General features: G+C 52.4%; 1 protein-coding gene and 1 non-coding gene across 3 annotated transcripts in view; one reads left to right on the forward strand and one right to left on the reverse strand.

Moving 5' to 3' along the window:
- Window positions 1-21,600, reverse strand: part of ADORA2B (adenosine A2b receptor) — a 38,200-nt gene extending 16,600 nt beyond the window's left edge. For both annotated transcript variants that reach the window (XM_041770185.1, XM_041770186.1), the window contains exon 1: window positions 21,168-21,600. In XM_041770185.1, coding sequence (XP_041626119.1) covers window positions 21,168-21,502 — 335 coding nt within the window. In that variant the 5' untranslated portion in view covers window positions 21,503-21,600. The remainder of the gene's footprint in view (window positions 1-21,167) is intronic.
- Window positions 9,857-9,984, forward strand: LOC121501079. Its single transcript, XR_005990518.1, has one exon. It is a non-coding gene; the product is annotated as a small nucleolar RNA SNORA18 (small nucleolar RNA).
- Window positions 21,601-22,072: the final 472 nt, after the last annotated feature.

Genomic DNA, 22,072 nt, shown 5'->3' on the forward strand with positions numbered 1-22,072 from the left:
TAGGTGGTGAGTTCCACCAGTGAACAGAATACACAAGATCCCTGCTTTTAAGGACTTACATTCTAGTAAGGAAGACACTGATGATCATCAACAACAACCATATTAGTAAATTCTATGGTGTGTTAGGAGGAGAGGTGTAGTATGAAAAAAGAAACACTCCAGGACCGCCATCCAGTGGGAGATCCACAGTGCCCAGTCCCTGGTGACACTTGAACCAAAGTGACACTTGAACCAAAACCTGAGGAAGTAAGAATTGGAGCCCCCAAGAGTCCAGCAGCACTACCTGGTGGCTCCGCGTAGCATCCCCGACCACCTCCCCCAGCGCCGGGCGCCGACCCCGTGGACACGGCTGTGCCCTTATGGGGCTGGGGCCCAGGCTTCTCTTGTGGGCCCAGCTATTCCTCCAGCAGGGGAAAGGAAGTCTCTGTGCCGCCTCTGAAGGACTGCTGAGCAGGAACGTGGCGGGGCCTCTTCAAGGCTTCTGTTCCCACGTGGCCGCCCCTGGCGGGGAAGGCTCTTTCCCTAGGCGCCCCCTCCCCCAGCAGCTCTGGCCCAGGGCGGGCATGTCCACGTGGACAGCCAGGCAGCCAAGGCAGCAGCACAGGCAGGAGCTGCCCTCTCAGATGGGAGCCTTGGGGTCCCGGGGGAAGAAGCCTACTTGTGGCAAAACGGGAGTCAGAGTAGAAGTTTGTGTCCTGACTGCAGGTCGGGGCATCAGGCCCACAGCATAGCACCTCTGTGCCTCGGTTTCCACGTCTGTAAATCGAGAGAGAGCAGCAGGGACCAAGGGGCATGGTTCTTAGTTATATGGCCATTATGAATGCATTCCTTACTTGTTATCTGATTGGCTATCAAACAACTTTAAAAGAAGATTCTACTTGGAATACATAGTGCTTTGGCCTGCATAGGCAGGCAGGAGAAAGGAGAACTCTTAGAGTTTGCTGATGAAGTGAACAGAGAACTTGCCTCATAAGTGACAGTGATCCCTAATCTTTCCTCCTCCCTATGAGGGCAGCTCTCAGCAATGGGCAGCACAACTATGGCCTTTCCTACATACACCTGCTGGGCTCAGTTGCTCATTGAATTTTCCTGGCCAATAAATCCCTCTATTTCTAAATCCCTTCTGCTTCCCTCCTCTTTCAGGAATGTACAGCCATTCCTTTAAAAAAAAAAAAAAAAAGTTATTCCTGTCCATTACCCCACCAGAGAATGCAGTCAGTCCCTGAAAGATAACAGAGCAGCCTCCCTAAAAGCCAAGCACTTAGAATCACAAGAATTTAGATCTATGAGACCACTTACTCAACAGCTCTGCCCTCTCTCTTTTGTTGTGGACAGGATTCAACTGCAACTTAATTGAGTACAGTTGAATATAGGCCAGTCCAGGGCCAAGATGAACTGTATTTGGGGTAGGCAAATTCTCTTGTACATAATGGTCTGGGGTGGATACATGAAATAGTTCTGGCCAATGAGACAAAAGGAAGTCTGCTGGGGCACTTGATTTTACTTCTTGATATAAGGAGAGACCCATGAGGAGGGCTCTACCCCAGGCCCATCCCTTTCTGCTCTTGATGCTCTTATGGGAGGCTGTGCTGCCTAGAGCTATAGCAACCATCTTGTGACCATGAGGGATAGCTAGCTAGCCTGGGGACAGCAATAGAAGGAAAGGAAAGGAAAGGGGAAGGGAAAGGGGAAGGCAGCCTCTGTGGATGAGGTTCAGGCTGACCCCGGGAAGTGAGAGGCCAAGGAAGAGCAAGAAGGAAAAGGGGGAGGGAAAGGGAAGGGAAGTGAAAGGGAAGGGAAGGGAAAGGAAAGGAAAGAGAAGGAGAAAGGGAAAGGAAAGGGAAAGGGAAAGGAAAGGGAAGGGGAAAGGGAAGGGAAGGGAAGGGGAAGGGGAAAGGGAAGGGAAAGGAAAAGGGAAGGGAAAGGAAGGAAGGAGCCCACCCAGGTTCTTGATGAGCTCTCTGAACCACTGCACCAACCCTAGAACCATCACGGCTCCACATTCAAGTTCAAGAAATCATTAAATGTCTTGACTGTTACTGTTACTTGCAGTCACTGTAACCAGGCAAAAGCATACACACTGGAAGGGACTTTTCTAATCAAAACTCTCTCATTTCACAAATGAGGAAACAAAGTCTTTGAGTAACAGAAGCAATATAAGAACCAAAGACCAAAGCTAGATCAGGAGTCTAACCTGTGTTCCTTGTGCCAGATTATGCTGCTTATTTTACTTGACTTTTTTTTTTTTTTTTTACTATTTTTTTTAAAAGCAACATTAGTCACTGTACATGGAGGGGGGATCACAGGGAATTTCCTATCAGAGTTCAGAACAACTGGAATCCACCTACATTTTAAAACTGCTGGATTCTTCATGTGCAGAAAAACTACTCTTAGACTAAATCAACTTAGATAAAGCCGATGGTTCCATCAGGGGAGCAGCTGGTCACCACTTTGTGAACGCCCCCAAACACAGCTTTTCTTCCCTGTTGGTTCATTATTTCATTCAGCTCTTCCTTTGTACCAGGCACTCTGTTAGTCACTGGAAACATAATCACAGCCCTCCTGGGTTGTAAAGCTGATGAAAGAGAAAGTAAAGAAGTAAACACACAAACGTGTAATTACAAATCAGAATGAGTTTGGCCAAACCAAAATGAATAGGATGCAGAGAAGAGAAAAACAGGAAGACTTTGGACATAGAATGCTGGAACCTCTCAAGCAGAGCTACAGGTTCAGAAGGAATAAAATCTTTGAAGAGTGGAGGGGAGAGCATTCTAGTCAGAACAAAGTGTTAAGGCTTTCAGACAGGAAAGGATTTTACTTTCCTAAAGAAGCAAAAGGAACTGTGAGTGACCTAAGCTGAGGGAGGGGCCAGCTCATAGGCCATGGGAAGGAATCTGGATTTTGATATCCAAGTGTAGTGGGAAAGTGTGGAAGGCTTATTTTAAGCCAGGGAATGGTGCTGATTCCTGTTTTGTAAAGGTCATGGTGTGGAGACTGAATCTGGGGGAAGCAAGAAGAAAAGCAGATCAATGAGGAAAACCATTTTGGTGGTTCACTCAAGAGAAAATCAAAGATGGTGCCAACAGATACATACTTTGGAGGGAGAACCAACAGAAATGAACTGGATGTAGAAAGATGAGCTGAGGATGAATTCCTAGGCTTTTCCCCTCCCGTGTACTAAGAACTAGTTAGTTATACCGAATTGGTATTAAGGGGACAAAGCAACAGAATGGTGGAGGTTAGTATCCAGATGAACCTAATCCATAGAGAGAGAAGATGCAGAAAAAAAGGCAAGATGATTATTAAAGCGACTGAGAATCTGAGGAGGCTGGAGGATGTGGGCCCAGGACCCATGTGGAGGGACCCACCACTGAGGCAGAAGGAAGGAGGAGAAAAGGGCCAGGATGGGAGGGGAGGTTCAGTGGCTAAAAGATCTGTGAGTGCTGCAGTCACCTCAGAGGTCACCTCAGACTCGGAAGAGCCACCCCCTGAGGGAGAGGGGCAGGCTGGGGCACTGGAGCTGTGTCAGCCAGTGGAAGAGGGAGCTTGCTAGAAAAACATGGCAGGATGACGGCCTCTGTGGTTTCAACAGGGGTGCAGCCTCTGTGGATGAGGTTCAGGCTGACCCCGGGAAGTGAGAGGCCACGGAAGAGCAAGAGGGATTGAATCCAGAGCTGGTGCAAACGCTGGAGCTAGAACGCTGGAGCTGGGGGTGCAGGGCCAGCATGTGGGGATGACCAGAACATCAAAGGTTTGCGTCTTTCGCAGGAGGGACCATCAGGATCCCACTGTGGAAGGGAGAATGGAGAGAACCAACAGAAAGAGCTGGCGCCCAAGTCCCCACCTGAGGCCCCGGGGTATAAGCAGAAATAAGGGAAACCGTGTCTTTGGGGTGTCAGGGGAGCCAGGGAGCAGTGGGCACTCTCAGAGCAGAAATCAGAGCTGGCCCAGGGATCTGGGGGTGGCCGGGAGGGCACAGTGCCCGGGGAGGGGATGTAGGACTCTGGGTCCAATTAGCCCGCAAATGTAGAGAGCACTGTGGGAAATTTTTTTTAAACATTTTATTTATTTATTCATAGACACAGAGGGAGAAGCAGGCTCCGTGCAGGAAGCCCGATGTGGGACTCAATCCTGGGTCACCAGGATCACACCCCAGGCTACAGGCAGTGCCAAACCGCTGCGCCACCGGGGCTGCCCTGTGGGATTGAAATTAATGGATTATTCTAAGCCCCGAAATACCTGCTAAAGCTGAGACTTAGTAACATCTCCACTTTTACCTTTAACACACCAACAGCACGTGCAGCTTTAAAGGACAAAAACAAAAGCTCCCCATTCCTTTCTTCATCTGAAACAAGTCTTCCTCCCTCATTCCCTCCCAGCTGGTCCATAGCTGCCCATCCAGGCAGCCTCTGAGCCAGGCGCCGGCAGACGCCCCCTGCCCGCCTGGCAACACCGAGCCTGCACCTGCCCAGCGCACGCTGGCTGCGTCCCTCGGCCCGCTGCTCTCTCTCCCTTTACAGATGTGGAAACCAGGGCACAGGGGTGCTATGCGGTAGGCCTGCTGCCCGACCCACAGTCAGGACACAAACTTCTACTCTGACTCCCGTTTTGCCACAAGTAGGCTTCTTCCTCCAGGACCCCAAGGCTCCCATCTGAGAGGGCAGCTCCCGCCTGTGCCACTGCCTTGGCCGCCTGGCTGTCCACGTGGACACGCCCGCCCTGGGCCAGAGCTGCTGGGGGCCCCCGGGAGGGAGCCTCCCCTACAGGGCAGCCACGTGGGAACAGAAGCCTTGAAGAGGCCCTGCCACATTCCTGCTCAGCAGTCCTTCGGAGGCGGCACAGGCTTCCTTTCTCCTGCTGGGGGAACAGCCGGGCCCACAGGAGAAGCCTGGGCCCCAGCCCCGCAAGGGCACAGCAGTGTCCACGGGGTCGGCGTACACACGGTCAGCGCCCGGTGCAGGGAGGTGGTCGGGGATGCTGTGGGGAGGAGACAGGTGCCCGCGTCGAGCCGGACGCTGGAATGGGTGGCCCTGGGGGCTCCCCAAGACTGCAGTAACCTCCTGGCCTGTCTTCACACGTCCTACTGCCAGCTGCTGCGCCCTCATCCCCTTCCTGAATGCCCCCCCCACCCCCATGGGTTCCACGCCGTCCTCCCTCTATACCAGGGGCTCCCAGAACATCCTCCTGCGTGTGTGTGTGCACATGCGTGTCCCCAAAACATTCCCAAAAAGCAGGGGCCAAGCTCCCTGCATCTGCCCCTCAGCAGTCCTGCCCTGCTGTGGGGGCACGGAGCCCAGGGAAGCCCGACATCTGCCCAAACACGGGGGTGTAAACAGATAAAAGGCAACGTAGGGGTGAACAAAGGGAGCATCAGCCGCTTCATGGCTGCTTCATCGTTCCAAACAAGCAGGCCAGAGTCGTGTTGTCCTCCACCCCCACCAAGGGGCGTTCTGGGAAGGTCCGCACTCCGGGAAGTGGCTCCGCTGCCCCGCTGGGCCTGAAGCTGTGCTGACACCCACCCGTTCCCCATACAGAAGGGGCTGGTTGGCTAAGGAGCTTGCCAGAAAAACAGTCACACAGAGGGAGTCAACAAAGGGAACAGTGTGGATGCTGAGGTTACATAACGCAAAGCGGAATCACCCAGTGCCGCATAACAAGTGCTGGCCTATTTCTGGGGCAGGGTCTCCTCCCTCCTGGCTCTGCCCTTGTGCCTTCGGCTGGGACCAGTCCTGCTCGGGAACTCAGCATGTGCCCTGGGGCGGTGTGCTCTGGGTGGTGGCCGGGGCTGTACCAGCCCTGCCTCTGCGCTCTGGCATCTGGGAAATGGTGACAGAAGTGCTGCTGCTGGAGCCTCTGACACAGAGAAGATGTGATCAAAGCACTTGAGAGAAACACACCTCTAGGTAAATGGCATGGAGCTCTGTCGCCATTTCTTAAATTGCCTATTGTTTGAGGACTTTTTTCTTTACCTTCTGTCTAGCTCAAGTTTCAGTCCTCTAATACAAACATTTCTGCTTTCAGGCACGTGTATATACATTTTCAGAAGAACTATATAGTCTCTAAAAGTGCACACGAATAATAACGGGACTTAGGTAAAAATCGAGTTAGGACAGACCCTCCAAAGCCTACAAGATGTTGGAACTAGAGCACTGGCAACTTGGCTCCCCAGGCAGGCAGTCCAGCTCGGCTGGAGGTGCCACAATGAATATTAAAAATGCACCCTTAGAAAATCTCATGGAAATTCTGGCAAAACGGTTAAGTAGAGCAAGGCTGATGAGTGCCAGGACGACGCAGATGAAAGAACTGCTCTAAGCCAGGGGACTGTTGCTAAGTAGGGCACGGTGGGCAGTGTGGCCTGCCACAGCCATGAGCCACAGGCTAGGATGCGGCTTTTTCAGGAAGCAGGCCCAGATACAGGCCCTGCTGTGTCCTTGTGCCTCCTCGTTCCCCTCTGGGCTCCTGCCACAGGGAGGTTACAGGGAGGGCTTTTTCCTTTCCTGCTGAAAACTAGAAGGCTCCTCCCACTATCCCATCCCCTTTTAGCCTAAGCCAAACCACAGCTGAACGAAAGCAGGGTGCACCAGACCCACATTGTCCCACTGCCATGTGCCTGAGCTCACATTACAGAAGTTTACACAGAAGCAGAGCAGTTGTACCCCACAATTCCCACGGTGCCCCTCCCCAAAGCCCCCCACAGAACCATATTTTATGTCTCCTTCCACTGGAGCACGCACTCCTTCATGGCAAGACTATCTCGTTCCCTGTTGAATCCGAAACACCAACGATGGGCCTGGCACACAATGCTGAATAGAAGCCTGAATTTACAAGGAGAGAACAGAACTCTGGTCTTAATCACATAGACACGTTTAACACCCACTTGGTAGCTCTAAACAAAAAAAGGCCTGGGGCAGGTGAACGTGTCTTGAGCTTCAGCTTATATAGTTCACAAGAAGCTATCTGTGGAAGAGCAGAATCTTTATGCTGAGTAGCTGCTTCAGATTTCTCATGGAACCAAATGGAAAAGGTTTTTGGAAAGTTGTCATGAACAGGGACGCCTGGGTAGCTCAGCAGTTGAGCATCTGCCTGCAGTTCAGGGTGTGATCCCGGGATCCTGGAATACAGTCCCACATCGGGCTCCCCTCAGGTAGCCTGCTTCTCCCTCTGCCTGCGTCTCTGCCTCTCTCTGTGTGTCTCTCATGATTAATAAATAAAATCTTTAAAAATAAAAAGTTGTCATGGACAGAAAAACAGAATTTGAATAGCACTGTGTATATTACAGACATAGAATACATAGCCAAAGAGCTTCCCACAAAGAAAATTTAAGACCTGGATGACTTCACTAATGAATTCCTCCAACACTTGAGAAACAAAACCATTCTTAAACAAAACGAGTGGACACTCTTTGGTTCTATTTATATGAACTTCAGGTCTGGGAATAGGAAATGTATTGAGGGCAATCTGTCCTGTTCCTATAGTCTGTGACTGTCCTAGCTCTAGTGTGGAGGGCAGCATGATACAAGAACAGCGCCTGCAGGCAGCCCGGGTGGCTCAATGGTTTAGCACCGCCTTCAGCCCAGGGCGTGATCCTGGAGACCCGGGATCGAATCCCACATCAGGCTCCCTGCATGAGGCCTGCTTCTCCCTCTGCCTCTGAGGAGCCTGACGTGGGACTCGATTCCGGGACCTCAGGATCATGCCCTAGGCTGAAGGCAGGCACTAAACCAGTGAGCCACCCTAATAAAATCTTTAAAAAGAACAGCGCCTGCTGTTCAGGCTCCCTGCATGAGGCCTGCTTCTCCCTCTGCCTCTGAGGAGCCTGACGTGGGTCCCGATTCCGGGACCTCAGGATCATGCCCTAGGCTGAAGGCAGGCACTAAACCAGTGAGCCACCCTAATAAAATCTTTAAAAAGAACAGCGCCTGCTACCCACCAGATGGCAAGCTGTGGTCACCAGAACCTACTTTCAGGCTAAGTGCTTCTGAGGCCATACCCTCAGCTACTCTGGTTCTTGGGGGCAGTTCTCACCTATGCTCACAAGTTCAGACATGTCTGAATCCCAGTGGTGGACCTGATAGGGTACTGAGCTGAGCCCACTGCCACATGTAAAGGTGGTCAGAAAGGATGCCAGTTGTCCTTCACAGTCACCCAAGAACAGTGGGCAAAGAATGCAGGTGGCAGCAGGAAAGGCGTCAGCACTCCTCACTAGCTTACTATGGCAAGAAAACAGTCCACAATGGTCTCATAATGATTCAACCCACTGACAATGAAGATGGGGACCAGGACCAGGTATCCCAGAGTTCACCTATGAGGCTGTTTTTTGGTGAGCCTCACATTTTGGTTCATGTATTGGGGGAAGAGGAGGACTTAGAGACAGCCTGCAGTTGCTGGGCTCCAGACTGATTTTTCAAATGAAATTAAGAGTCCCTAAGAGAAAGGACCCCTGCCTGAAAACCAAACCAGAGAATAAAATGATACCCTGTCTTCTCCCCCATAAAGTACCCTCCCATGGCTAAGGTTAAACTATACTGCGCTTCTTTTTTTTTTTTTTTTTAATTTTTATTTATTTATGATAGTCACAGAGAGAGAGAGAGGCAGAGACACAGGCAGAGGGAGAAGCAGGCTCCATGCACCGGGAGCCCGATGTGGGATTCGATCCCGGGTCTCCAGGATCGCGCCCTGGGCCAAAGGCAGGCGCCAAACCGCTGCGCCACCCAGGGATCCCAATACTGCGCTTCAGATATAACATTAATTGCCAAAAGCAATTGCCCTCTTTATATGTAAGCCATCAGTTTAGAAGACATCACGAGGTAGGTAATATCGATACATCCCCTTATTGGTGATAATTCATTTGGATCATCTGGTTACTGCAGCATCTACCAGATTTCTCCACTATAACTATTTTCTGTTTTGTAATTAGTAGATCTCTTATAATAGATACTTCTATTAAATATCTTGCTCCTCATCAGACTTTCACCAATGAGTTTTAGCACCTATTGATGATTCTTGCCTGCACTAGATTACTATGGTAGTTGCCAAATGTTGATTTCCTTAACTCAGGCATTCCTACTCATTAATTAGATGGCATTCTACTGTAAGCAAGAATTCTTCCAACTCATTATTAAAAAAAGAAACAAAGAAAGAAAATCACCCAGTTCTGTTCACTGTGAGGGCCTAGGAGAAATGACACTCCAGCAGCAATGAACACACTGACCCAAATCTTGGTGTCTAAGTACCATTCTCTACTGAAAGGAAACAGGGCTCCTTGGAGAAATGGCTGCTCCTAAAGCCAGAAAATACAACGTGAGCTCGAAAAACCTTTCTTTGATAAGGAAGAGCAGGGAAAAGGTAAAATTCCTTCTTTATGAAGAATGGCAACTGATAAAGGTAGAAGAAATGAAAAGAAAGAAAACTGCCATTTTATGTGGTAATAACTGGCTCAGGCAAGAATCATCAATGAGGAAACATACCTTCATGGTGACAAGTGCTGGCAGACATAGCTATAACTAAGTGATCAGAGTTAACATTGTGCAGCCAGTACTCGCACGGTGAGAGAGCTGGGACCTTATCCTAAGGCACGGGAAGTATTAGGTAAAGAAGGAGGAGCGATCAGGTCTTCATTTTAGAAAGACTGCTGCCATGTGATGCATGCGTTGGGAGGGCAAACTTGGATGCAGAGAGATCAGATAGGAGACTAGATGGGACCAAAATGACTAGGGAAGGAATTTAAGAAATCCAACTGAAAAAAAAAAGGGGGGGGGGGAATGCAACTGACAGGACCTATTCTAAAATGTTTTTCAATAAAGCTTTATAGTTCTCTGTGTTACATATATAAATCAAGCAAGCAAGCAAGCAAGCAGCTGAGGTCCATCCCAATGGGGCTTCTGTGGACCTACATCGTTGGGAATGCCTCATACAGAATACATGTGGTCTCCTTTATTCCCAGAACTATGTGTTGGATCTATGGGAAAGAACTACAGGACACGGATCATCTAAAAACTATGGAAAGACCAAATAGTCACATTGTTTTTAAACCTCAGGCATTGGTGTATCCCAACAATCTGTACAATTCCAGGAGGTGACAGTTCAGGGATGGGCATGATTTAAACTTATTCATATGTTTAGGGGGTGTCTGAAGTTGAGAACCAGGCAGATCCATCCATTTTCCTAAAGAAAGCAGATCCCAAAGTTTACAAGTAGAGATCTTCAAAATACATCTGTATTCAAGTAGAGATCAAAGAAGTTCAACTGAAAGAATTGTGGAGTGACAGTGACAACTGTGGATTGAATAAAATTTTTTTATTTAAATAGCGAGCAGGAGGGGAGGGGCAGAGGGAGAGAGAGAATGTCAAGAAAGTGCCATACTCAGCGCAGAGCCAGATGCAGGGCTCAGTCCCATGACCCTGAGATCATGACCTGAGCCGAAATCAAGAGTCAGATGCCTAACCGACTGAGCCACCCAGTGCCCCCAAAAGTTATTTTTAAAAGGGCTATTTTGAAGATTATGATTCTGACTTTCAAAGAACTTAGGTGATAGGTGGTGGAAGAAATCACATATAAAATTCCTTAAATAAAAATTTATTGACTTAAAAAAATTTTTTTAAGATTTTATTTATTTATTCATGAAAGACACAGAGAAAGAGGCAGAGTCACAGGCAGAGGGAGAAGCAGGCTCCATGCAGGGAGCCCGACGTGGGACTCGATCCCGGGACTCCAGGATCATGCCCCAGGCCGAAGGCAGGCGCCAAACCACTGAGCCACCCAGGGATTCCCTAAAAAAAATGTTTTAATTAAAAAAAAGCACACAAAATGTTGGAGAGGATGTGGAGAAAAGGGAACCCTCTTACATTGTTGGTGGGAATGTGAAATGGTGCAGCCACTCTGGAAAACTGTGTGGAGGTTCCTCAAAGAGTTAAAAATAGACCTGCCCTACCACCCAGCAATTGCACTGTTGGGGATTTACCCCAAAGATACAGATGCAATGAAACGCCGGGACACCTGCACCCCGATGTTTATAGCAGCAATGTCCACAATAGCCAAACTGTGGAAGGAGCCTCGGTGTCCATCAAAAGATGAATGGATAAAGAAGATGTGTTTATGTATACAATGGAATATTAGCCATTAGAAATGACAAATACCCACCGTATGCTTCAATGTGGATGGAACTGGAAGGTATGAGTGAAATAAGTCAATCAGGGAAGGACAAACATTATATGTTCTCATTCATTTGGGGAATGTAAATAATAGTGAGGGGGAATATAAGGGAAGGGAGAAGAAATGTGTGGGAAATGTCAGAAAGGGACATTTCTGTCGAACATGAAGACTCCTAACTCTGGGAAATGAACTAGGGGTGGTGGAAGGGGAGGAGGGCGGGGGTGGGGGTGAATGGGTGACGGGCACTGAGGGGGGCACTTGACAGGATGAGCACTGGGTGTTGTTCTGTATGTTGGCAAATTGAACACCAATAAAAAATAAATTAAAAAAAAAAAAAAAAGCAGACATGGCCGTGGTCTTGAAATCAACATTGGAAATCGAGATGTCATCTTCAGAAAGCCACTCAGGGAAGTTTGTGGGTGGTAGGACTGGAGCCAAACAGGCAGTAAACCAAAGAAGGTGAGGCTCAGATTGGGGAGAGGAGCCTGAATACATTTAGTGAAGGGGAAGAGGCTGCCACACAGGAGTCTGGGGGTGAGGAACAATGCTGGACTCCCACAAAGCCAGGGGAAGGGCCGCCCAGCCCAAACTCCCCAAGCTCCCAACTCAGCCACCTACTGTGGCACTCAACCTGCAGACACCACAAATATAACCTGTGCACTTTCCCAAAGCGCCCATGTGTGGCAGGCCTTGGAGTCACCCTGGACTCCAACCTTCTCCTCATGCCCAACCTCCAACCAAGTCAGCAAGTCCTCTGGAACCTGTCCCTGAGGATCCTATCTTCTAGCCACAAGCACCTCGCTCAGTGTGTGGTGTCAATACAGACCCACCTGGAAGTCACACAGGCCGGCTGCGGCTTTTCACACCCTGGGTCCCACCCTGCCGGGTGCCGACCCACCACACCTCTGGTCCTTTTCCCTGACTGTGGTCCCAGAACCACAGTATTTGGTTTCTTAGGATTCTTTCCTGTCCTGGTGTCTTGGCTCTGTGGCTTCACCTATGACCCCTCTGCCTCAAAGTCTGACAGACTTCTTGGCTGGCTTCAGACAGCAACCATCCCCCTGCAGAAGTTCAGAGTTCACACGGCTCAAGTAGCTCTAGACCTCACCTCCATCTCGCGGCCTCTGTCCTGATCATGCTTTCTTCCTTCGCACCTAGAGGACATCTGGTGACCCTAATAATGTCGGCCCCTCCTGTCCATCCCCCCTGCCAGAGTGCCTGTTTTATAATGCAAACCTGACCACACCAAGCTCCCAATTAAAACCCTGCATTGGCCTTCCAGGTCCCACTTAATTATCACTGCTCTGAAAATCCCATTTAAATGACAGTAGAGAGGAGGCTCCTGGGGAGGCTCAGTTGATCAAATGTCTGACTCTTGATTTCTGCTCAGGTCATAATCTCAGGGTCCTGAGATGGAGCCCTGCGTGGGGCTCTGCGCTCAGTGGGGAGTCCGCTTCTCTCCCTCTGTCCCTTCCCCCAGTATGTGCACATGTACTCTCTCAAATAAATAAACAAATCTTAAAAAAAAAAAAAAAAATAGGGCAGCCCAGGTGGCTCAGCGGTTTAGCGATACCTTCAGCCCAGAGCATGATCCTGGAGACCCAGTATCTCTGCATAACCTGCTTCTCCGGGGATCCCTGGGTGGTGCAGCGGTTTAGCGCCTGCCTTTGGCCCAGGGCGCGATCCTGGAGACCCGGGATCGAGTCCCAAGTCGAGCTCCCGGTGCATGGAGCCTGCTCCCTCTGCCTATGTCTCTGCCTCTCTCTCTCTCTCTCTCTCTCTCTCTCTCTCGTGTGACTATCATAAATAAATAAAAATTAAAAAAAATAAAATAAAAAAATAACCTGCTTCTTCTGCCTGTGTCTCTGCCTCTCTCTCTGTCTCTCATGAATAAATAAATAAAATCTTAAAAATAAATAAATAAAAAATAAATGACAGTAGAGAAAACAGAAGGAAATAAATTTATAACCTAAAATTACTAAAACTGGAAGTGGAGGGTGACATCAGCAAACCTGAGATTTTAAGGAGTTTCTAGAGAAACCCCAATTTTAAAAAAAATTTAAAAGAAAGAAAGAAAGAAAATTTCACCAAGTGTCATCCCCAATGAAGGAGCAAAACAAAAAGCCGATATTTTTTTTTAAAGATTTTATTTATTTATTTATGAGACACACAGAGAGAGAGAGAGGCAGAGACACAGGCAGAGGGAGAAGCAGGCTCCATGGAGGGAGCCCGACATAGGACTTGATCCTAGGTCTCCAGGATAACATCCTGGGCTGAAGGAGGCGCTAAACTGCTGAGCCACCCGGGCTACCCAAAAGTCAATATTTAGATCCAGTCTTGTGAATTTCAGAAAGTTAGGCAAAGGCAAATGATCCCAACAGCTTCCACAGAGGAAAACCAAGTCCCAAATAAGAATGGAGCACACCCCAAACTTCTCAGACATCGTTGGCTGCGAGAGCAATGACCCTGTATCCAATCAAACTACCAATGACATGTGAGAAATAAGAACATTTCTGGCATGGAAGATCCCCAAACGTTTATCCCCATGTCCTGAACGAGTTACCTACGGGTGTGTATGCCAACAAACAAATATGGAATCCCAAAGGAGAAGGAAAACATGCAGGGCCAGGAATAGTAGAACAAGTCCAAGAGTCCAGAGAAGCAAGGCACAACAGGCCGGTGAGGACAGCCAGCAGTGGGGACAGAGAAGGAGCCTGAGGGACCCGGGAGGCCACATACTTCTTTCTTTTAAATTTCCAGATGGAAAACTCACGATGCAAGCATGAAGCTGATCACAGCGTGGTGTAATTCTGAGCAGCAGATAGGACCTAAAAAAAAGAATCCATCTGACCTGGTCATCAGGCCGGCCTCCTTGAGACACATCAGTCTGTGATAGAGGCACACACTCGGGGGTGAGTAAGAGACACACACATCGAACATTCTAAATGGTGTTTACCGATTTCCAGTCTTCAGAAACTCTCCACAGAGTTCAGGAAACTTTAGTACGGTTACAGAATAAAATGTAAAGGGTATTAACCTCAATAATGTAAAAGTAATGGTATGATATGAATGTGTCCATATATAATTCGCGTGGGAAAAGAAACGAAACAAGAAACAGCGGTTGCCTCTGATGGGCTAATCAGGAGACCACAGATCAGAGACGGCCAACTGCCCACCATTTACCCTTTAATACGGTTTGAGTTTCTTCACAACAGCAGGAATGACCTCTTTGAAAGTAAAAGCTCTATGAGGTGGGCAGTGTGCTGCAAGGGACGGTACAGCCGACAGCAGGAGGTGGACAGACACAGAGGGAAGGCTGCTGGAACGCTCGACCTTGTGTTTCCTGACCGTTAACAGACGTTGCCTACAAGTAATGGAATTAGAAATCGGGCTGAAACATGATCCACAGAAAAATACCGAACTGTAACAAAAATTAGAAGGAGCAGGAAGAAGAGGGCCTGTGGCCTCCTGTTAGCAGGGAGTCGAGAGATTCTGTATAAAGAGGGCAGCAGTGGGGCACCTGGGTAGTCCAGTTGGCTGAGCATCTGCCTTAGGCTCAGGTCACCATCACAGGGTCCTGAGATCGAGTATTGCAGCGGGCTCCCTGCTCAGTGGGGAGCCTGCTTCTCTTCTCTGCTCCTCAGCCCGCTCATGTTCTCTCTCGCTCACTCACTCTTCTCTCAAATAAATAAATAGAATCTTAAAAATAGATAAAGTGGCATGAACCCAGGGGTCACTGTGAGGGCAGTGACCCTCAGAAGAAATGCCAACAGAAATGGTCTGGAGGTGCTGTCCTGGCAGAGGGGTGATGGGGGGTGACGGAGGGGAGACTTCTGCTTTCCCTTTGATATGCTTCAGTATTTTTGAATGTTTTATTTTGTGCACAGTGATTGATTTCTAACTCAAAACAGAACCATAAAACACACACACACACACACACACACACACACACACACTCAACTCCTTCATGGACGTACAAGTGCCTTAAGGACAAACCCCAAACTCCACAGGCACCTCCAGGCCCTCCCTGACCTGCCTGCTCTCAAACCCACCCTCTCCCCTGCTGCACACACCTAAGCTGTGAAGCCCAGACTCCCCCACCTGCTCCTGTGCACATGGCTCCAGCTCAGCTCACAATTCTCTTCCTCCCATTCACCCGGACACACACCTCCAGCACCAACCCTCTAGAAAGAACGCTGCCCCTGCCTCAGCCCCGGCTGAGCTAGAGGGCCATCCCGGCACCCGTGACCATCTCTTCTCAAATTCTTTCCAAGGTATGTTTGCTACTAGCCATCAAGTTCTTGCTGCCAGAAGCAGTGTGGCACCTGTTAGCCTCGGAGATGAAGAGCACACCTGTTCATGCCCAGGTCCTGAAGGTCAGTGAGGAATCAAGCATCGGGCAAGGCTGCGCCTTGCTTCCACCATCTGAAAAAGGAGGCAGGAGGAGACCCTATATGTCCTCGCCACTGTCCGTTCCCTGACATTTCACGTGCACTGGCCAGCAGGCAGCTCTCTTCTCTGCCCCAGTCCAGACATATCACTACCAGCTATAGGCTTCTCTGCCTTACGCACTATCTCAAGAGTCCCGATCACAACTGGCGGGGGTCCTCACTCATCCGCCACTAGAAGGGCCCACTTGCCTGGTTTTGGATGACCGTGGTGCTTAGTGCTTTTCCTGCAGCTGTTCCCATGCTGGTGTAGGGGCTCCCAGGAAAACATGCTACTCGCCTGTGGCATCCGTGTGACCCCAGGCTAGGCATAACCCTCTGAGCCTTGGTTTCTCCATCTGTGAAGTGAGGGAGGTAACAGCGTCTGCCCCCTTAAGGGTGTCATCAAGATTGATCGAGATTAGGCACATAAGGTGCAGGAAAGCCTTCGGAGTCGCTGCTGTTCGCAATACTAAAAATCCCAATGTCCAGAGTAGCTGAGGGCATAATTCCTTGTATCCCTCCCTGCAGTGTACGTCCACACTGCACTCACAAGCTGACAGGGCAGACGAGGGAGACCAGGACCCCCAGGGTAGCTGGTCCAGCCAGGAGGTGCCAGGCAGGGAGGGCCCATGCATGAAGTCACAGAGAAAGGACACAGATCACCTGTCATGTGAAAATTATGCCAACTTTTGTTCCTTTACACACACTCATTCTCCCAAAGGTCAAAGGCAAACCACCCGCGCTTTGCGAAATTCTGTGGAAACGCTGCTGAGATGCCAAGTCAGGGCTACGTCCCGGCCAGGGCCGCTCTCGGGCAGGCTGGCCACCCCACCAGGCACGCACAGAAGTGCACGCTGTGGCCTGATCCACATCAGCGCTCCTGGTCCTTGGGGCTCCCACTGCTCGCTGGGGGGCAGCTCCAAGCCATGGTCCCACAGCAGACCTAGGTGACTGGGTGGACCCTCCTTCCCCCACCCCATGGGTGCTCTTGTCTATAACCCCGAGCCCTCACAGCTGCCACTTCCATGTCCTCCCCACCCTGTGGCTCCCAGATGCTCCTGGCGGGGTGGGGAGGGGGGGGAAGTCTGGGCCCCTGGGGCTGCGGCAGGAGGGCAGGAGGGCCCGAGGCGGGTGGGCAGGCGGGTGGCCAGGATCCCGATCACATCACAGAGGGCCCTAACGCCCGGGGGCCATGTTCAGATTTTACATCTAAACCCCACAGCGGAGTGGCATTCAGCAGGGGAACGAGGCAATCTGACTTCAGGCTCAAATCCTGTCTGGCAACATTCTGGACAATGGCTACAGGGGGGCAGGAATGGATGAGGCAGGGGCCCCGTGGGGACCCCAGGAGCTGGGCCAGACCTGTGGAGAGGACCCGTGTGATGAGGTCCAAGAAGTGACCCTCAGATTCGACCAACGGGAGGTAAACTCAGTGGCCACAGAAGTGAGACAATTAAACTCGTCACTATGGAGGCCACGGAGGACCGACCAGGGGGTGGCAAGGTGCGCCACAGGTGTGCCACGAGGGAGAATTGATTGAAGTGCATTCGTACATTACTGGTGGCTTCCTGGGGCCACTGCAATAAAGCTTGCTGGCTTGAAAATACTTACTCTCTCATGGTTCTGAAGGCCAGAAGCCTACAAGCAAGGTGGCAGGGCTCCGCTCCCTGCCAGAGGCTCTGGACACAAGCTGTCCCAAGCTTCTCCCAGATTCTGGTGGCTGTCCCCTGCATCCCTAGGCCCTGCCTCCTCCCTCTCCACATGTCTTTTTTGTAAGGATGTGATGGCATTTAGGGGCCACCAGACCCTACGACAATTTCTTCCTCTCAAGGTAATCCAGGACAAAGTCTTCCTCCCAAGATCCATATAAGGTAACATTCACAGGTTCTGGGGATTAGAACATGAACATCTTTCTGGCAGGGGTGGGGGGATGCACCATTCAACCCACAGCAGTGGGAATGGTCTGGAAGAGAGAGAGAACACTGATGCGGAAGAAGGGAGCACTCATGGGGGAGTACCTGGAGGGGTCCAACCCAGAGCTGAAACTCCTTCCTGACTTTACTGCAAAACAACACTAGAGGAGAATTTTCTTATATGGGATTTGTAGCTCAATTTAAAAAAAGAAAAAGAAGTTATTATAAAAACACTCAGAATCCCCTGCTACCCTCCTACCTACAGTTGAGTCAGCTAAGGGAGGCTAAGCGGAGGCCACATTTTAACCCAAGGGACAGTCTTGCTCAGATATCAGTACCTACCTCCCGGACTGGCCCCAGGTGCAACTGAGAAAAAGCCTCCCTGTAGCACAGGGAACAGGCAGGGAGACAGGGTCAGGGTCCATGGTCAGGACAGACAGACTAACTCCCTCCCATTCCCTGGGCCAATCCAGCCAACCAAACACTTCCAGGAAAACACCCTCCTTCAGCTCCATTGGGAAAACAGCTGGCCTTTGACCTACTTAAGACTCAACACCACTGGAAACTGAGTCCAGGAGCAGAGTAGGGAGGGTCTCCAGACAGGGGTGAATCACAGTCACCCCCTACCCCCAGGCTCCAGTGGGGGTTGTGGCTTGAAGGGGAACAGGATTAGGTTAGGGAGGAGAAAGTGCTCCTGAAATGGCCTGAGAGTGAAGTGTGGGGCCGGGGGGGGGGGGGGGGGGGGGGGGGGGGGGGGGGCTGCACTTCACCCTCACCCCTCCAAATTTCCCCACCAGGCACACTCCCACCTCCAGCAGCAGGGGAGCCTGCACTCCCAGGCTGCATCAGTGCACCCCCATATCTGCATCAGTGCACATGGACCCTCTGCTGGGGCCAACCTCAAAACTGCGTGGACTTCCTTCAGTTTGTGGACACCCCTCACTCTGAAGGCCTAGGACAGGGCCTGGTATGAGCAGACGCTCCTCTTTTCAAGTCCAGTCAAAGTTTTCATTTTTGTGCCCAGCATCACTTTGGGGCTCCCCTTTCCCTCTGCACTGTGAGCTCTCTGATGTCACTGGACACCTTGGCAAACGGGTGGCAGGTGGGGACTCTGGGATCTGCAGACTTGAGCTGTGCTTACAGCTGGCCCCTCGCACTCAGAGCTGTGGGGCATGGATGCTGTTGGAGCCCCTCACACCTGTGAACTGGGCAGAACCAAGGTAAGTCGGAGGGCTGGCCAATTCCCCAGTTAAAGATACGGATATTAGAACCCCCCCCACACACACACACCCCACCCCAGAGATTTTGACTCAGGGGGGCCCAGTAGGGCCCTGTAATCTGCTTCTTAGCCTGCTCACAGGGGGCCATGCTCCCCAGAAGCAGGATGTGCTGACAGCTGAGGGATCCTCCCCCAGGAGGCCTCAGGAGCCCTGAACACCTTTACCCTGTCCAACCCACGAGGCTGGGGGTTGGTGCCACAGGGTCAGGGCAGATGCCTGAGCCTTCCGGGGGTGGGGAGCTGGGGCTGCTGGCACCCGCTTCTTCCAGACCTCTGAATTCTCTTGGGAAGACCAGGAGAGCAGGAAGGGGATGAGCTCCCCAGGGCCTCTCAACTGACCATTCTTCCCATCCTACTTCTGTATCTCCCTCTCCTGCCCTTGGCAAATACAAAGAACTTAGGGGAGTGTGATTCACATTTCTTTCCCCTGAACACACCCACACCCCCTTTCTTTAAGACCCCGCCCAACACAAACCAGGACAAGAACTAACAGATTTAAACTTTTATGGAACTTCCTGCTGGCTGGGGCACAAGGAATTCTTCCGTTAACTCCCAGTGAGCTGGATGGACCTCTGCTTGGAGCAAGGCCAAGAGGCTCTGTCGAATGGGTACCTCAGGCTGGGAGTTTGAGACTGCCTGCTGGATGCAAACAGTCCAAAAGTAACCAACATGAAGACCAAGAGGCAGGAAGGGTCTTAGGGGACCCCTAAGAGACTATACCATGCTGCCCCAAGCCTTGGAAATCTCTGGGTTTTGTCACCTAATGGGATGCACGAGGCCTCCTGCTCAGATGCCAAAGGCAGCAGCAGGTGGAAAGACCTGGCCAAGCAGGAGGTTCCTGTTCCCACTGGGATCCAGGACACAACCCACAACTACCAGGTTCAACGTGCCTGCCTGCTAAAAAAGCTTCTAGAAGCATTCTCTCTGTCAATTCCCTCAAACACATTTCCTTTACAACCACCAATTTACTGCAGACAGCTTCTGCTTCCAGAAACAGCAGTATGCTTTCTACCTGCATCCAGGACACTGACACCACACACAGGCCTGTAAGACAGGCCAATGGCACAGCGTGAATACGGTGCCAACTCTGAGTCCAAGTCCTGGCTATGACACTCATTCCAGATGCATCATTCTGAGCAAGATTTTAATCTCCCCAAGCCAACACCCCCCTTTATCTACAAAACGCAGATACTAAAATCTGCCCTCTGAACTACAGCAAGAACGAAAGGATAAAAGTATAAAATAAACTGCCTCGGACTTGGACATAGTTGGCACTCAATAGAGTCCTTCCCTTCCCTCCTACTCTGTGACTCAGTGTCCCTTCCCAGCTCCAAACCCAAAGAGATCCAAACCCAACTCAGAAATGCCAAAAGAGCCCAGGCACGGAAGGCAGTAAAAAAATTCAATAAACCCTAGGGCTCCCTGATACTCCTGCTCTCAGGTGCTCAACTTTGATATCCATCCTCAGCTACAACGGGGTGTACTCCCACTGCTGGCGGCTGGCTCCATCCCCTGAATGCTCCATTTTCCTCTTGGGGCGGAAGAGACCACCCAGAAGTCCTCGTTTTCTGAAGTCCCTGCTGGGACGCCGCAGTCAAGGTAAACAAGACCACATGCCACGGACATGCGCGCCTCTGAGGCTGCTCGTGGTGCCCAACGGGCGGGCGCAGCACTTTGACTCTTTTAAAAAGTACGGAGAGGTGATAGGGTCACCGTTGAGCATGCAGGCACGGGTGTTCCTAACGTTCCCTAGAGTTTAGGGGACGCCCCTCCCATCCCATCCTACCCCCGGGTCGGCCTGGCCCGCATTTTGTGGCAGGTACCTTCCGAAGTTGGGTCTTCAGTAGTGTCCATCCTGACACTGCAAGTCCCAGCGTCCAAAGCCGCCCTGGACCTCCCGGGGCCCCCCAGCACTCCCAGGGCCGCACCCAGCCGCCGCTCTGGACCCGGGCCTCGGCCGCGGGAAACCACCGAGTGGCTGGAAACAGTTTTCGCCACTGAGGCAGAGACAGCATCGCCAAACCTCCCCCCGCCGGGGCCCCCACCTGCACGCTGCGGGCGGCGCTTTCCCCGGAGTTTCCGGGGGCGACCAGGGACCGCGCTCCCCAGAACTCCGAGAGTTGTGCCCACGCAGACCCCTCCTTAAAAACACGTGCGCATCCGGGGAGCAGAGGCCTCCAGGCTCCGGCTCCGGCTCCGGCTCCGGCTCCCGCACCGAGAGGGTCTGGGCAGCCCGGGCGCACGTGTCTCCGGATGGATGGCGGCGTCCTCCCGGCTGGGCACCCGAGCTCGGAGCGCCCCGCGCGCCCGCGGCCAGCAAACCCGGGCCTGGAGCGCGCGCTCCTCGGCGGGGGCCTCGACGGAGCCCCGGGGTCGGGGGCGCCGCGCGCTCACCTGAGCGGGACGCGGATGGCCAGGTACCTGTCGACGGCCACGGCCAGGAGGCTGAAGATGGAACTCTGCGTGAGCACCAGCACGAAGCAGGCGAGGAAGAGGCAGCTGTGGAAGTCGGTGCAGAAGCCCAGGCTGATGGTGATGGCAAAGGGGATGGCGAACAGCCCCACGGCCACGTCGGCCGCCGCCAGGGACACCAGGAAGTAGTTGGTGGGCGTCTGCAGCGCGCTCGACGTGCCCACCGCGGCGCACACCAGCACGTTGCCCGCCACCGACAGCGCGGCGATGGCCAGCTCCAGCGCCACGTACAGCGCGTCCTGCGCCTCCAGCGGCATGGCCGGGCCGACCGGCCCCGGACTCCCTACCCGGGCCGCGCTGGGCGCGGGGCAGCCGCGTGGGCCCCGCCGGGCACGGCCAGGGCGCCCGCACTGCGCGTCCGCCAGTCGCGTCTGACCCGCGGGGCTCGGGCGCTCGGGGCCGGGATTCCGGGGGCGGGACCGCGGGGAGGCGGCGCCGCCCATTGGCCGGCGCGCCCGCCCGTCTCGGACCCCCGGCGGAGCGCCGCCCCGCCTCCCCAGCCGCGGGCCCGTCTACGCCCTCGCGGGGCCACGCGGGGCTGGGCGGCGCGCGGCGGGGCTCGGGCTGCGGCCCCCGCGCGTCGTGCGGTGGCGCTCTGTGGCCCGGTGCGGTTCCCCAACTTTCCCGAGGCTCCAGCTGTGCGGGTGTGTCCCGGGCGGCCGCACTGTCCGCCAGCCGGCGCGGCGCGCGCAGAGCCCCGAGCGCCCCGGGCAGCGGGACGGGACTCTGCCCCGGGCGCCCCGCCAGCGCCCCCGCCGGCTGCGCGAGCTGAGGACCTGAAGCCTGGGGGGCTCCTCCCCCCCATCCCTGGGCACCCCACCGGTCAG

The sequence above is a fragment of the Vulpes lagopus genome, chromosome 10 (genome assembly GCF_018345385.1).
Source record: "Vulpes lagopus strain Blue_001 chromosome 10, ASM1834538v1, whole genome shotgun sequence".
NCBI classification, from domain to species: domain Eukaryota; kingdom Metazoa; phylum Chordata; class Mammalia; order Carnivora; family Canidae; genus Vulpes; species Vulpes lagopus.